This window comes from Triturus cristatus, chromosome 8 (genome assembly GCF_964204655.1).
Source record: "Triturus cristatus chromosome 8, aTriCri1.1, whole genome shotgun sequence".
In the NCBI taxonomy this organism is placed as follows: Eukaryota; Metazoa; Chordata; class Amphibia; order Caudata; family Salamandridae; genus Triturus; species Triturus cristatus.
In genome coordinates this window covers 1,097,602,390-1,097,617,448 of record NC_140591.1, presented here as the reverse complement: position 1 = coordinate 1,097,617,448, position 15,059 = coordinate 1,097,602,390, and the positions used below count along the sequence as shown (strand labels likewise).

Below are 15,059 nucleotides of genomic sequence, written 5' to 3'. Positions count from 1 at the left end.
ACAGCACAGTACCTTCTGGCAGGCCCTAACAAAGGCTCCTGGGTGAAAGGGGGCTCCACTCCGTAGGGGACCCAATTCACCCCAAGGCCAGTGAATACAGGGTGTTAGGGCCACCTCACCGCACTCAGCAGGAGGGGGGCATCATTTTGCCACTGCCTTCTAGCAATCTTAGCACAAGGCTAGAACTCAGGTCTCTGACTTCACCTCTACATCTCCTGAGACAGGAGTCAATGTGACACCGAAAGCCAGCACATACTGCAATATCCCTGTATAAACCTGGTTGATGGAATAAAGGGGTCACAAACATATCAAATTGTCATATTTCTCGTCTGGAGCAATACAGCGCTCAAACTATTATTCTATTAGTCGGAGCTTTAAGTGGGCCGGGTCCTGCTGGTGCTCAGCACTGGCAGTTGTAAACAGCAGGTGCTGAGACGGGTCCCTATCAGGCTCTCCATTTTTACCCTCAGGGTGAAATAAATAAACTTAACTCTGCAGCAGTACCACCCTTGACTGCCTTTGATGTAACTTCAACAAGACTTCTTGTACTTCTTTCTGAACGTTATCATTTCAGAACTGAAGCCTTTGCAATATTATATACAAAGAAGCCCTGGTTGACGCTTATTTATCTTATGCAACTAACAACCATTGTCAAAACCAACAGTCCTGACTTGTAGGTGTAATGTTACTTGTTGTATTATATATCTGGATGCGATGACACAAGCAGCAAAATACCAGTCGGTGGCGCACTGTGCTAAGCACAGATGTTTTGCCCACTGTGTTTTAGGCCATGCCCTTCATGACATCAGCTACGCCCCTTTGAGAGACCCCCAAGTTTTTTCATCCCACTTAAATCCCCGGTACTAGTGGAAAGCAGCGCCGCCCCTTAATTTTTAATAAAACCATGTATTGCACACATACATCTCCATCACCCCATCATATTTATATGAAAGGGCCATCACACGACACCAAGAGTGTTTTCAGCATATCACACCTGCAACGTGTTTGCCAATCCCCCCATGTGGAGCAAACTAAGCAAATCGTCGACTTCCTAATTTTTGACCAGTTCTGTTGCATGCCTGTGAACAGAGATAATTTCATAATCCTAAAATCGTGACTAATTTAGCTGTATTTGTAGGCAGAACCTAGGACACGGTATCGGAAGCAGATCACCCATGGTGTCAGCGGGCGTGCCAACTAGTGCACAGTTCTGCTTTGAACTCCACACATAAATACGGTAATTAAGACGCCAAAAGATTCTAGATGTGTGTTGTCCCTAAGGAATTTGAAGCGTTACCTAACAACTCTATAACTGGGCGCCTTTTTCCAAAAGTCAAAGACGCACATCTATAAATAAGGACGAGAGCACCTGTGCCTGATGATGACACTCCACAGAAGAATCAAACAACTTTAGTGCAACTGCCCAATGAGTAAGTTGCATGGGAGTGAGGGTGCAGCGCACCTACCTTGGCGAGCATGGCGTTGCGGGTGGCGGCGGCCAGGTCCCTCAGGCTGGCCGCGGTGCTGGCGGCTCTGGGGTGCAGGGCCGGCGAGCCCCCGCCCCCCGGGCTCCGGCTCGGGCTCTCCGAGGGGCTCCCGCCGCCCCCCGCCCTGGGCCGTTGTCGGATGCCGTCCAGGAGCCGTACCAGCAGGATGTTGGCCGGCAGGTCGTCCACCCCGCATGCCACCAGGACCCGGCACTCCGGGCAGCGCAGCTCCCTGCGGGAGGTGACGATGTTCTGCAGGCAGCGGCGGCAGAACGTGTGCTGGCAGGGCAGCACCCGGGCCGAGGTGTCCAGCCGCTCCAGGCACACGGAGCACTCCAGCAGATCCAGCAGCGACGACTCGTCCATCTCTCCGCCGCCGCCGCCGCCTCCTCCGCCGCCGCCTCTCCTGGCTCCTCCACCCCCTCTGCGCTCCCGTCTCCTCTCCTCCTCCTCTCGGGTGGCTCTCTGCGGTCCCTTGGAAGTGCACAGCCAAGATGCCCCGAGGAGCATTTAGACCAGCAGCCCAGACCAGGCAGGGAAACAGGGGGTCAGTGTCAGTGCCATGCCAGGCACCGCCAGGGCGGCGGGAGCCAACTCGGAGCAGAGAATCAATCACCCAGAAAAAAAGCAAAAAAAAAACAACTGTGCCCGTGACTCTCCTGACAGAAAGTCTTAGTTGTATTAAAAATGTGGCCCCATCCCTGCAAACAGCATTGAACTCCCGCTGAGGCGTGTAATCAATCCGGGTTCCTTCAGCTGGGCAGGAATATGTCACCGATACTTCCAGGTACGGGTCCTTCTCCTCGGTGCCCTCACTGCGCTTCTGCCGTCTCGAACCAGTGAGAAGGTTCCTGTTTTTCTCTGTGCGCGTTGCCCGGTGTTGACGAATTGTACAAATTCTTCAGTTCAATAAACACGGTCTGGTGCCGGGACCTGCGGGGGGCCCCTGTGGAGGCAACGCGAGGCGAGGACGGTGCGCCCCCTGTGTGGGGGTGCCAGCAGAGGCGTGTGGCAGGACATGTGTCATGGCAGAGAAATGCCCATCTCCTGAGTGTCGCTGCCCCTCCTAGCACAAGTCATGCTCGGTGTGGCCAGCTCCCGGGAGGCTGACAGCAGCGGGGGCCACGGCAGCCAATGGCCCCTCCAGCAGGCAGGACTGTAGCAGGCAGCACAGCTGCTTGGCTGGTGCTGTGGTGGTCACTGGTGCAGCCCGGCGCCTTCAGCAAGCAGGGCAGTGACAGGTGATTCTGTGAGAGCCACAGCAGAGCCCGGTACCGTCAGGAGGCGGGGCCGTGAGAGCCCTGGCACCCCAGCAGTACTTCTATTGTCACTGCCAACCACAACAGCAACCTAGCACCTTCTGCGGGCGACAGGCACAACAGCTCGGAGCCCCCAGCAGTTTAGGCGGCGACTGCTACAACAGCAGTCTATCATCCAGCAGCATATGGACAGTCACAGCAGCCCGCTAACTCCAGCAGGCAGTTCACTGGCCACGGAGCCCAGGCACCCCTGACAGGAAGAGAGCAGCGACAGTCACACCAGCGTGGCACTAGTAGCAACAGCCTTGTGCACCATCATGCATGAAGCGCAGCCCCAGAAACAGCACAGGGCACCTCCGCAGGCTGAATCGTGAGAGACAGGCACAGCCTCGCAGGTCCTGGGCAGGCGCAGCAGGCAGGCGGAGTAGGCAGGCAGTCCATCCCCAGGCAGTTGTCCTCAGGCAGGAGTCATCCTTTGTGGTAGCTTTTCCCACAAGTAAAATGAGCCACGCCGCGTTCAGTCCCAGCAGCGGGGAAATGACAGCTGCTGTCCCCCGGACCCCACCCCTCTTTCAGCGGTGTCACCCCTCCTGGGGGCCGGGCAGGCCCTCAGTACCGGAGGAGGAGGCAGGGGTATCCCCAGAGCCCGGGCGGAGGGGACTGCATCCCACGCGGTGCTCCCGGGGCGCAGAGCCCCTCTTCCAGTCTCAGTGCACCGGGGGCTGCTGGTGCTGTCCGGAGTCGGGGCAGCTGCCGGGGCTCCTCGGGGGCGCCCCCTTCTCGGAGCAGCAGAGCTCACGGGCGCGGGAGACGGGAAGGCGAGCCCGGCTGCTGCCAGGGCGCTGGAGCACGAACGCTGCAACCCGAGGCGAGCACCCGGCGTCTGCCGGTGACCTGCCGCTCACCCCGGTTGCTGCTGCCGCCTGCAGGCCGAGCCCTCTGCCAACTCCCGGCTCTTGATCTCTGCCCTCCTCTCTGGCGGGACACGGCGCTCCCGGGGCACACTGCGCTCTGCCAGCCACAGACGGGGACTGGCACTGCCATATCACACCGGTGTACCACTGGGCCAGGCCAGGCCAGGAATTACATCACGAAACCCGCCCGAGGAGCATGGGATTGTCGGGAGCACGTGCTTTATTGGTAAATAAATAAGTGCCAGGCGCACGGTACTCTGCGTCTAATACTACCAACTGGACCTTCCACCGCTGTCATATGCCAGTATAAGTGCTACCTACTAAGTATCACTACTGTAAATGTGAAAGTATGGACAGTTCTAGGCCCCCGAAGCTGTAAAAATGGCCTTGATCGATAGAATAGTATATATTTTTTTATTGTGTTAATTGTTAAACTGATGTTCAGCGCCCAGAAATAAGCAGGCAGCGCCACCATATGGTGGATGGTCGTAAGAACGTGCTGGTGGTAACTAGTGGCAGTACAGAGAACCGGCAAACGCCGGCACACAATAAACACTAGGCAGGACCTGGGGCAAACTGGAGGGGGTGATATAAAACTAGGGGAGGAAAAAAAGATAATAGGTTCAAGATGGAAGGAAAACGAGTCTCTGAAAAAAAAGTCCAAGAGAAAGAGCAGAAGGGTAGGGAGACATGAGGTGAGGAGAGGAGGATCAGACCCCAGTGGAGAAAGTGGCAGGATACCATGAGTGCTAATTGGTGATAGCCAGGAGTGGGAACATGTACCTTTACCTTGCTCTTTAGTGCCAGTGCTTAATTTGATCCGGTGGTTTCCTGTGCTCAGCACGGGAAACGGCCACTACAACGCGGCCGTTTCCACGCATAACTATAACCACGCACGCATTACAGCGCATGCGTGGTTACAACGAAAAGCCTTTACCACGCATAAGGGGGTTGGGGGGTCTCCCCCCCCCCCAAAAAAGCGTGGGATTAAAAAAGAGGGCTTGGGGGGCACCCCCCAAAATAAAATATTTAAAAAACGCACCTGTTTCCGTCATTTAAAGAAAGAGATGTGGAGGCAATCGGCGTCATTAGAGGAAACGGAAGGACACTTCCGCTTCCTCTTAACGAAGTGGAACGTCACCAAGGAAGATCGAGGAGAGGTAAGGGGGAATGAGGGGGTGGTGTCACGCAGGGGTAAATTTAAAGGGTAGATTTGTAGTGTGATACCCTTTAACAAGAAAATGCCATTAACATGCATAATTTAACAACGAAAATCGTTGTAAAAGTATGCGTGTTAAAGGCATTTTCGTGGTAAAGGATATGCGTGGTGATGGCATTCGCGTTGTAACGCATGCGTGGCAAAGCATGTGTTACAAGGGAATGCGTTGTAAAGTCATACAACCGCTCAGCACTGTCACACGATTGTCCGCATCGGATCTTATGGTAGCTGCCACATGGTGGTGCTGTATGTGTAATATAAAGATGAGCACAACAGTTGTTTAGTAACCAATTAGACATTAAAACGACTAATACCTTCTTCTCAAGCCATTCTTTCAGCTTTGAGGGGCCTCGAACAGTCTGCATTGTCACACGTGAAGTAGTGTGAGAGCTAGTAGGTGTGAATGCACTGTCATTGGCAGCGCTGGCTGTGGCATTGAGTGGTGCAAGCTGAAGTAGCCTGCTGACGAGGGCCCTGGCACTTCTTTTTTTTTTTTTTTTTTTTACAAATTAAGCACCGTTGGTGTCCCTAGCACAGGCCAAGCCTTTCAATCCCCAGCCCTCCCTCATTGCTGGTCCTGCGACAGATGGTGCAGGATCAGGCCGCCATTTTATAATGTGCAGAGAACAGACTGTGTTATACTAATATTAGAGTAACCAGGTTTGGAAACCAAAAAAACGGGACATTTCACAAACATAGAAGAAGGACTACAATTTCACATTGACGGAGAGACACAGAAAGACTTAAAGCTAGAACTCCCCAAAATAGAAAACAAAGACAATTGAATTCTAATGGGAATACATTAATTGCAACTTCTCCATAGAGTTTCATCTGTGTTAATTAAACTGACTTCTGGAAAGACTTGTAACTAATCTTGCATTGAAACACGTAAAACTTCCTCCCCGTGTTCAGTCCACACTCTCTAAAAACCAAGATAGAGGCTGAATTTAGTGAAATGTACTGGGATAGAGGATAAAAAAATTGGACTGTCTCGGCAAATCCGGGACGCCTGGTCACCCTATCATATGTTACTAGAAAAGCTACTGCGGACGCTGTGAAATGGATTCCGCTGCAAGTGTTCATACATCTGATAGGCTGTGAAAGCGATGTTTGCTAATGCGTTTTAAGGATTAGGAAGGAGCCCATTGGGACCTGACCGGTTACGCGGCTACTGTGGGCAGGTGCCCAGAGGGGCAGATGTCTGCACTTAACACAACTCTTTTTGGGCCTACTGACCGACCGCCCAGATGCCTAGACAGTCAACCAAATCCATGCTGAAAACCATAAAGTAACCAACTGAAGAACAAGCAAAGGCAATGGGTTTCTGCACCAATAGAAGTCTTTCAGTAAAGTAATGACTAATATACTGTGAGCTACTGCCACTGTTGTACATTCCAACCATTACTTCGCAACACAAAATATGGACCTCTGGTTCAGATAGTCATAATAATAATAAAATATTGATATGCCTCCAAGAGCTGCGTATGACGCATATACATCTTCCAGGCAAGAGAATCACATGAGGATATCTGGTTCAGAAACTCACACTAATAATAAAAGATTGAAAGGCCTTTAGGAGCTACGTAGGATGCATATACATCTGCCATACAAGAGAATCGCGTGAGGATATCTTTTAAAGAAACTCACATTAATAATAAAATATTGACATGCCTCACCGGGCCAGGCAAGGGTCAAGCGTACTAAACAAGAAGATGTGTAAAATACCACCGTACAGCACTCAAGCCTGAGCAAAACCACAAAACACTAAGGTCATAATTACAGCCAATCTGACTCTGCCCCAGCCCTTCTGACTCCCTCAACTGACCCCAAAGGTTGGGGGCGACTGCTGCTAAAATAAATTGGTGGGGGAGGGGGGTCAAATAATAATTAAAAAAAATAACACTTATCTGCCACTCCTGCCCGCCTCAGTGCTCCTGTCTTCCTGGAAGATGCCCAAGGGCCAGCACCGGCTTCCACGCTCCACACCAGCTGCGGCCACTGTAGGTAGGATCAGTGGGGCCGGCTGGGGGTGGATTTCGAGAGATGACCACAAGGTAAAATTAAATAAATCATTTTCCCTTGTAGTCGTCCCACGAACGCCCCCCAGCCGGCCCCACCGCTTTTACCTGCAGCGGCTGCTGCACACCCAATCCAGACGCTGCTCTCATGCTGTAAGAGCAGCGCCAGGATTGGTGTGAGCGGCCTGGTTAGGTACTCAGTAGGGTACTGAGTGCCTGTGCCATTTTTCAACCCGGCTAAACAATATGGCCGACCAAACCGGTATGCTCACTTACAGTGCTGCTGACTATCCATAGAGGACAGCCAGGCCTGCACCACCATGCCCTACACTTGGCAGCATCGGCTGTTAGTGAAACAAAAGAACGATAATAAAATAGCTTTATTATCGTTTTATTTTTCATCTGCAGTGGGGCGACACTCCTCCGCCATTACGGAGGAGCCACCGCTGATGAGGTTGAAGTTAGTGTATAGGTGCGCATTTTTAGGTCCTGAAGAGGCAAGTGCTGCTAAGTGTGCATTCGGTCGTGCACAGCACAGGAAAACAAACCTTCATTGCTGGATGTATCTCGGGATCCCTGGGGGATCTTGGCTCATGGTCAGCAAAGAAAATCTGCTGATTCTGGTTGGAAGTTTCTTCTGGAATCAAGTCATCCGAAGCGTTTCCGTTTCTGTTGATGAAGGTACCAAATGGAGGTGTGATTTTCCTTTGTGCCAAATTATCACAGGCTCTTCCTTTCTCCGGGAAGTGAGCTGCTTCATTCCAGGCATGCTTCAGGGGGACCAGGAGAACAAGGCCTTACCACCAGGGACGTCTTAACAGCATTCTAGGCCCCCGGGCAAAGCAGTGCCCTGGGCACTGCCGACACAACCACCCACAGGAATAAAAATGTTTAACTGAAAATTAGTGTTAAATTCTGGTCTGCATGGGGCCCATATGTTCGAGGGCCCCCCCGGGCAAATGCCCAGAGTGCCCATGCCTTAAGACGGCACTGCATACCACCACAGAGTCTTTCCTGGTCCACAGTAGGCTGACACTCTGCTTCTCCTGCCTAGCTCGTCAAATCCTTCCTTTTTTTGACACTCACCTACACCAACCATGGAGCCCAAAGGCCTTTCTCGGTCTCCGCCGATGTGCAATGGCAGCCCACATCATCTCGAACAGATGCAGCCCAGGGGGCGGGATTACACAGTGCGTGGTGGGCGCACATTCTAACCCTTTCGAAGTGTTTGGCATCTGTTTAGAGCATAGTTACTTAGGCTGTGGCTGGGCTACTGCAAATAGCAGTTATCTCTAGGTAATGGCGACATCTCAATAGGTGACAAACCAAAGATTCAATCCTAACTAGCACTTTGTAAATAGCTCAAAACTTTCAGTTTGTGCCATTTTCCCAAATAAATACCCATATTTCATCTTGAATCATCAGTGCTTTGATTTAAATCTACCATCTTGCATAGGGTTTCCTCTTCAGTCCTCATCAGCAGGGCCTCTAAGTCGGTGGTTCCTTACCGGAGAACACATAAAGCAACACATGGTTAACCCCTAGAAAAAGCTTTCTAGTTATCAAAGGAATGATTACAAAGTTGAACAATCAGTTTCAACAAAGGGAAACCAGCACATCAACATGCCACAGTGCCCAGTGGTGTAATAGTAATACACAGAGAAACTGCTGATAAAGACGAGTTGGTCTTGAATATAACAATCCTCATCTACACCCTGGCACTTGAGCCAGTGGTGAACATAAGCCTAAAATATGCGCGACGCCACTTACAGACAGCCAATGTTTGCCCCTTAATACTACATAGAGGATCATCATTAGAACGACAAAATGATTTGAAGGCATCTGAGACACAGATAAACAAGGCCCAAAGAAGTTCTTTGTATGGTTGTACAGAAAGCAATACATACCCCAAAAAATGAGCGGCACTGTCTACTTGCAATGGAGTTCCCATGCTGTGTTTGCAAGTAACAGTGGTGGTCAGTGCAGCCGAGTCGCTCAGCCGGCTAGGAATCAGCCCTATCCAGATGCAGTCCTAGATTGTGTCCTCCCGCCCTACTTCCTTAGTGTTCCAGTCTCATATACATGTAAGCCAGTGATTCGGCAGCTCGTTGAATACTGCAGCCATTCTCACCTCTCCCTCCAGCCCCTTTTACACCACCAGATGGGAAGGTCTCTGAATTGGTATAGCAAGTTCCCAGCCTTTCAGATCTACAGTTCATTGACAAATGGGCATGTGAATGGCAGCCGCTGGCTCTCCAGGAAGTGCCAGTAGCAAGACTGCACCTAATGACAACAGGAGCTACACCAGTGACAGCAGGCCTCCAAGTGAGAGCAGCAAGAGTTTCAGGATGCTGGTGTGGAAGGTCACCTAAGTGAGAATGTGTCAGGACTTGCATATTCACTCACACATCCACTCACTTCGGAGATCTGTCTGTAACCTACATGTAAAGTAAAAGAAATTTTTTCTTTTTGGAAAAAACACTATTTAAATAGTTCGCTCACTCAATTCAATCGATAATCCCCCAGTGGGGTCTAGACTACTCACTCAAACCAATGTAACACTTACACGAAAAAACACCAATTTGTATCAAAACAAGCTATTTATTAGCATCATAAACTATTTTCATAGCAATATGCTCAATAAAACATATACATTTCATTTATCAAAATATAAAAACAGTTAAAATCATTTTAGCATATGATTATGCAGGAGAAAAAAAGGAAAGACAATATACTATGTCATATAGTGGTTAATTCAGACACCTATAGGCCACATCGACTAAGGATATGTTTCCTAATTTCGAATAGTTTGTTAGCCCCTTCCGAATTTAACACAAACTCAATGCGTTTGTAACCTACATGTCACTTATGCCTTCACTCTACACTTTCCGTGAGTGATGACTGCTTTTACGTGTGTGCCCTACTGAATATGTTCTGCAGAGAATGCAAGATTGCAGTTCCTGCTTTCAGTGAGTGAGACAAGCTTGTTGTGCTACTGCTATGCTGAACCGGTTCAATATGGAAGCACAGCTAGCCCTGACGCTGCCGGATTTGTAAGTGTCCTGTGATGGAGAAAGCTTGCTCTGATGTTGCGCTAGCTGGATCTGTCCTCAGATGGAGAGAAACTTCCCCGGTTTCTGCTCAAGGTGTACTTATTCTTTGAAGAAGAGTTGTTTCCACTGCTGTTGTCCCAGCTTATTAAAAACAAGCATTGGCATAGCCAATAGGTCTCGCCTTTGGGACCTTATAAGTGTTTAGCCATGCAACAGTTACATAACTAAATACTTACAAGGTCCCAAAAGCGAGACCTATTGGCTATGCAAAGCGGCCGTTCGGCCGCGAAAGTGAAAGTAATCACGGTAAAGCGCGGCGCGCGCGCCCGCGCACATGCACTGTAGCTCTAGGCTGGCCTGGTAGCACTTTTTGGAGCCCTCTCAATAAGTCTCGCCAGACCAGCGCTTGCGCTGGGTCAGGCGTGACCTAACAAGCGATATACTCAAAGAACTTACATTGGAAGCCCTAAGAATAACGGATTGTTTTACAATAATTGATGTGTCACCAAGACCTCCTGAAAAAAGTGCTTGAGCCCTTAAGGGCAATATTTGAGTGTCACAACGAGAAGCAGGATACGTTGCTCGATGCTTCTCTTTTTAATCTCGTAGTATGGAGACACCAGTACAACCATTTTTAGATCACCCACAGACATTCTTTAATATAGGACTGACAGGTTAACAGAGGGAGAACACAGATGTCAACTTGAGGGACATACCTTCACTCAAACGAGGGAACTCATAACTATGATACTGTACAGCCAGTGAACCGTAGTACTCTCGGAGGATTCCCGCTAGATGTGAAACCCAGTAATTAAGATACAGCATCAGGTAAGCAAGGGTTCATCATTCTATGTGAATATGAATGCATGGTAATTCCTTCAGAATGGTGGCTTTTTCTTACATAAGTGTTGCAGTACCAGTATGTGTATGTCTGTTTGTGGTGAGCGTACAACAGTACTTTAACTTCTCTCACTCCCTCTTTAGTGTGTTAGCAACCTGTATTGTACCCATTCTGTATGCGTAAGAGAATCATGGAATGTCCCTCTTGCTTTTGCCGCCTGTCCTTTACGTATTCTTTTTGTTAGAAAAATGTGCACTGTTGCTCTCAGTGTTGTAACTCTATTGTGTTGTGAAGCTCGATATTAAACATTCCACTACACAAAAGACAAGCCATTTGCATTACAAATGCTTATTTAAATGCATGACATGAATGAACGAGTGAACGCTCTTAAAATATGTGAGCATTAAGTAACGGCAAGCCGGGCAACCTAGTTGCCTCATTGGTATTGTGCCTCTGGAGTAGAGGATGTTGTTCTTAATGTTTGTTTGCAATCAATAAACAGATTTAAACCATAAAATATGTGAGCAGTTTAATTTTGGCTTTATGTGTGAAACAAGCAGGTTTCGAAATGGACTAGATACTTTAAAAAATGTTAAACATTTATGACAAGTGGCTCCATGTCATGCATAACACTTAGGTCAATTATAGTATTTTAGCCAGCAGGACTTTGCATGCCGGGGGTTTGAGACAATAATGACAGTATTAAAAGCAAAAGCAAACCTCCATGATTTGCATATGGCTGGGTCCAAGCTGACATGGCGTGATGTGCAAAATAATGATGGACTGGGATGCGGCCCGTGTAATTACCAGAGTCCGAGAATAATTCAAGCATTCAATCCATCACTTTTTTGGTATACTTTAGTGTGTCACATTAAGTGGAATGGGTATATCCAGACATGGGTCCTCTTAACACCGTGCCACTGGAGCCAAGCTATACCTGACTAATGAGCCTTAATTAGGGTGACACCAGGTTTGGGTTGCTTGTGTTCCGGTTCAGGGAGGACCCGGCCACCCAATTCCGGCCGGACTGTTCCTATTGGAGCAGAGTCAAGACTGATTTGCATATGGCTGGTTCCAAAGTAAGATGGCGCTGTGTGCAAAATAATGATTGACCGGGATGCTGCCCAAGTAATTACTATTGGCTGAAATAAATTCCAACATTCCATCCATCACTTTTTTGTATACTTCAACCTATCATATGTAAAGCGCACAAGCACCTCCCAGTTCTTAATTTTCCCAGCTGAGGGTGAGACCTTTTATCTTCCCATCTTTGACAAATTCAAGGCTTCTCGAAGCCTTACTAATTCTCTCCCAAATTTAGAAAGTTGCAGGCGTCAAGAGATGTCCAAAGGAAACACCCTTCTCAAAAGCAAAGTGGAACCAAATGAAAATAGAGCAACACCATAGCATGATGTGGCCAAACTGAGCATTGCCTCTACAGCTTTACTGCAAATTACATTGATTTGAGAAAGCATGGGGAATAGTGTGCAGTAAATCTCGATGAGAACACATCTCTGGAAAGCCACTTGTTCAGCTTTGGCCCCAGCTGCAACAGTGTGAACTCCAGAAGAAGTCCATTTCCCCCAGAATGGTTGTATGGCACAACTGCGCATCCCGCAACCACCTGTTCCATAGCAACAGGGTCGGAATAACAAATGCGTCTTAACCAAGCATTCCTTTACCACGCAAGACTTTACAACGACTTGCTTTAGTGAAAGCGCTGGACTTTGGAACAGTATAATGTACTATTCCAACTCCAGTCCGCGCCACAGTACGGAACACATTGGACTTTAAAGCCCAACGTCACTTTACCTAAGGCATGTCGTTGTAACTAACCCTGGGCGGAGACCTCCGCTCCGCCCACGAAGTGTGCGAAGATTTGACTCCTTTGCTTTCTGCCGAGAACGCGGAGAAGGCAAATCACCGCACACTCGCAGCTGAGCGGAGTTGGGCAGCCCCCGTCTCCACCCCCCCATATGAACAATTAATTCTAAAATTACTTACCTGGCATACGGCCTCCCTGGGCTGACCTCCTCCTCCTCCTCGCCGTCTGGGTAATTCTTTGAGAAAACAGCGCATGCTCATACGCATTTCTCGCAAGAAGCAGTCCCCTGAATCACTGCATGCTCTTATTGCTGTCCTCAGCTGACCTTCACAAGTGAATGCCCTACCTCCTACACGGCTTAAACTTTGAAATGGAAACCACCACCTTTTGTGTTGGTTGCGACTGTAGTAATGGGTGCAAGACGTTAAAATTAATCTTTATGAATCACAAGGAAGGAGAACATCCCTTTCCTGTCTCAGTTTCTTTACAAGTTGCAGGGATTCACAGTGTGGGCACGGTGAGTGCATAATCCATTTGCGACTTGCAGTGTGACTTTACTAAATTCTGATTGTGGTTTTTCACTTGCAAAGCAGTGCTTAATTAGAGCGGGTGGTTTCCGGTGCTCAGCACTGGCACTTAATTTGTTTCCGGTGCTCGCCACCTGCACTTAATTGTCAACACCACACTAACGACAGAACAACGGTTATTTATGAATACAATATACATTAAAAATTACTAATGCCTGCCTCCCCAGCTACCCCTTTAGCTTTGGGGACCTGGAATAATCTGAACTGTCGCACTTGCAGGCGAGATTGATGGTTAGTAGTTGTTTTTTCAGCAATGACAGGGGCAAGCTGCAGTGGCGTCCTCCATTTTGTGCACCACATGCTTTATAAATGCATAAATATTTTTCACAGAAATTCCCACTAGATGAACGAGGCAAAGCTGATGTCTCCACAATTAATGACATTTGCAATGTTTTGGCCTTTTTTGTTTCCAGAAATGATAATTTATCTCTCATAAAACATTTTTTTGCATGAAAAAGTAATGTACACTCCTAAGTAAATTATGTAGAATAGCGAGGGTCCACAACGCCTACTCAGGGGGTCAGCGACTGTTTACAAAAATAAATCACATTAGCAGCTTAATAAATTATAATTATAAAAAAGCAGAATTGAAGATGTTAAAACGCTTTATAAATGTAAAGAAATTTAAAATTGGAGACGCAAATTAAGTTGCCAGCTTTATCTTGATTCATGAGAGCCGAATAAGTACAGCAAATAGAATCTGTATGGGTGATGAGTGGCCTCAATCAAAGCACTGGTATCCATGGACAGAAAGATAGCATGCATTAGGGGCAAAAAAAACAAGCATTGGCATAGCCAATAGGTCTCGCCTTTGGGACCTTATAAGTGTTTAGCCATGCAGCAGTTGCATAACTAAATACTTATAAGGTCCCAAAAGCGAGACCTATTGGCTATGCCAAGCGGCCGCGAAAGTGATCGCGATCACCATCAAACATTAAAGTGGACGTGTGGCCACGAAAGTGAAAGTAATCGCGGTAAAAGCGGCGCGCGCGCCCGCGCACATGCACTGTAGCTCTAGGCTGGCCTGGTAGCACTTTTTGGAGCCCTCTCAATAAGTCTCGCCAGACCAGCACATGCGCTGGGTCAGGCGAGACCTAAAAAGGGGGTTTTATATATTCTATCATAGTGCATCATCTGTTAGCAATAAAACTACATTTTGAAAGCTCCAACCTTTCCATTAAAATGAGAATTTTGATTTTTGAATATTTTTTGGGGGGGACTTAAGTAAAGTATTTGCATATTTGTTTGATGTTTACTCGTTTCTGTATGTTCGTGTATTGTTTTGAAGACACTGTCATTGATATTGCTTATGCAGGCTCCCAGACTTCAAGCAGTGATTCAGTTTGAGTCCACATAAGTCAAAAGGTTAAGAACTTCTAATGTAGAAGCTTTCATTTATTTTTGATAGGAATGTCAGGCTAATCACTTAATCTCCCTGTGCCTAACAAAAACAAGCATTGGCAAAGCCAATAGGTCTCGCCTTTGGGACCTTATAAGTGTTTAGCTATGCAACAGTTGCATAACTAAATGCTTATAAGGTCACAAAAGCGAGACCTATTGGCTATGCAAAGCGGCCATGCGGCCGCGAAAGTGAAAGTGATCGCAATCGCGATCACGATCAAACATCAAAGCGGCCGTACGGCCGCGAAAGTGAAATAATTGCGGTAAAGCGCGGCGCGCGCTCCCGCGCACATGCACTGTACCACTAGGCTTGCCTGGTAGCACTTTTTGGAGCCCTCTCAATAAGTCTCGCCAGACCAGCGCATGCGCTGGGTCAGGCGAGACCTAATGAATGTGTCCTCATGTAATGCAACTGGTGCTATGTAAAGCGCTCTGATACCCGATTCGGGTCAAGT

General features: G+C 48.1%; 1 protein-coding gene across 1 annotated transcript in view; it reads right to left on the bottom strand.

Annotated features, from left to right (window-relative positions):
• The window catches only part of SH3RF3 (SH3 domain containing ring finger 3), a 1,248,419-nt gene extending 1,244,756 nt beyond the window's left edge, over window positions 1-3,663 (bottom strand). The window contains exon 1 of the mRNA XM_085622642.1: window positions 1,467-3,663. Coding sequence (XP_085478768.1) covers window positions 1,467-1,997 — 531 coding nt within the window. The 5' untranslated portion in view covers window positions 1,998-3,663. The remainder of the gene's footprint in view (window positions 1-1,466) is intronic.
• Window positions 3,664-15,059: the final 11,396 nt, after the last annotated feature.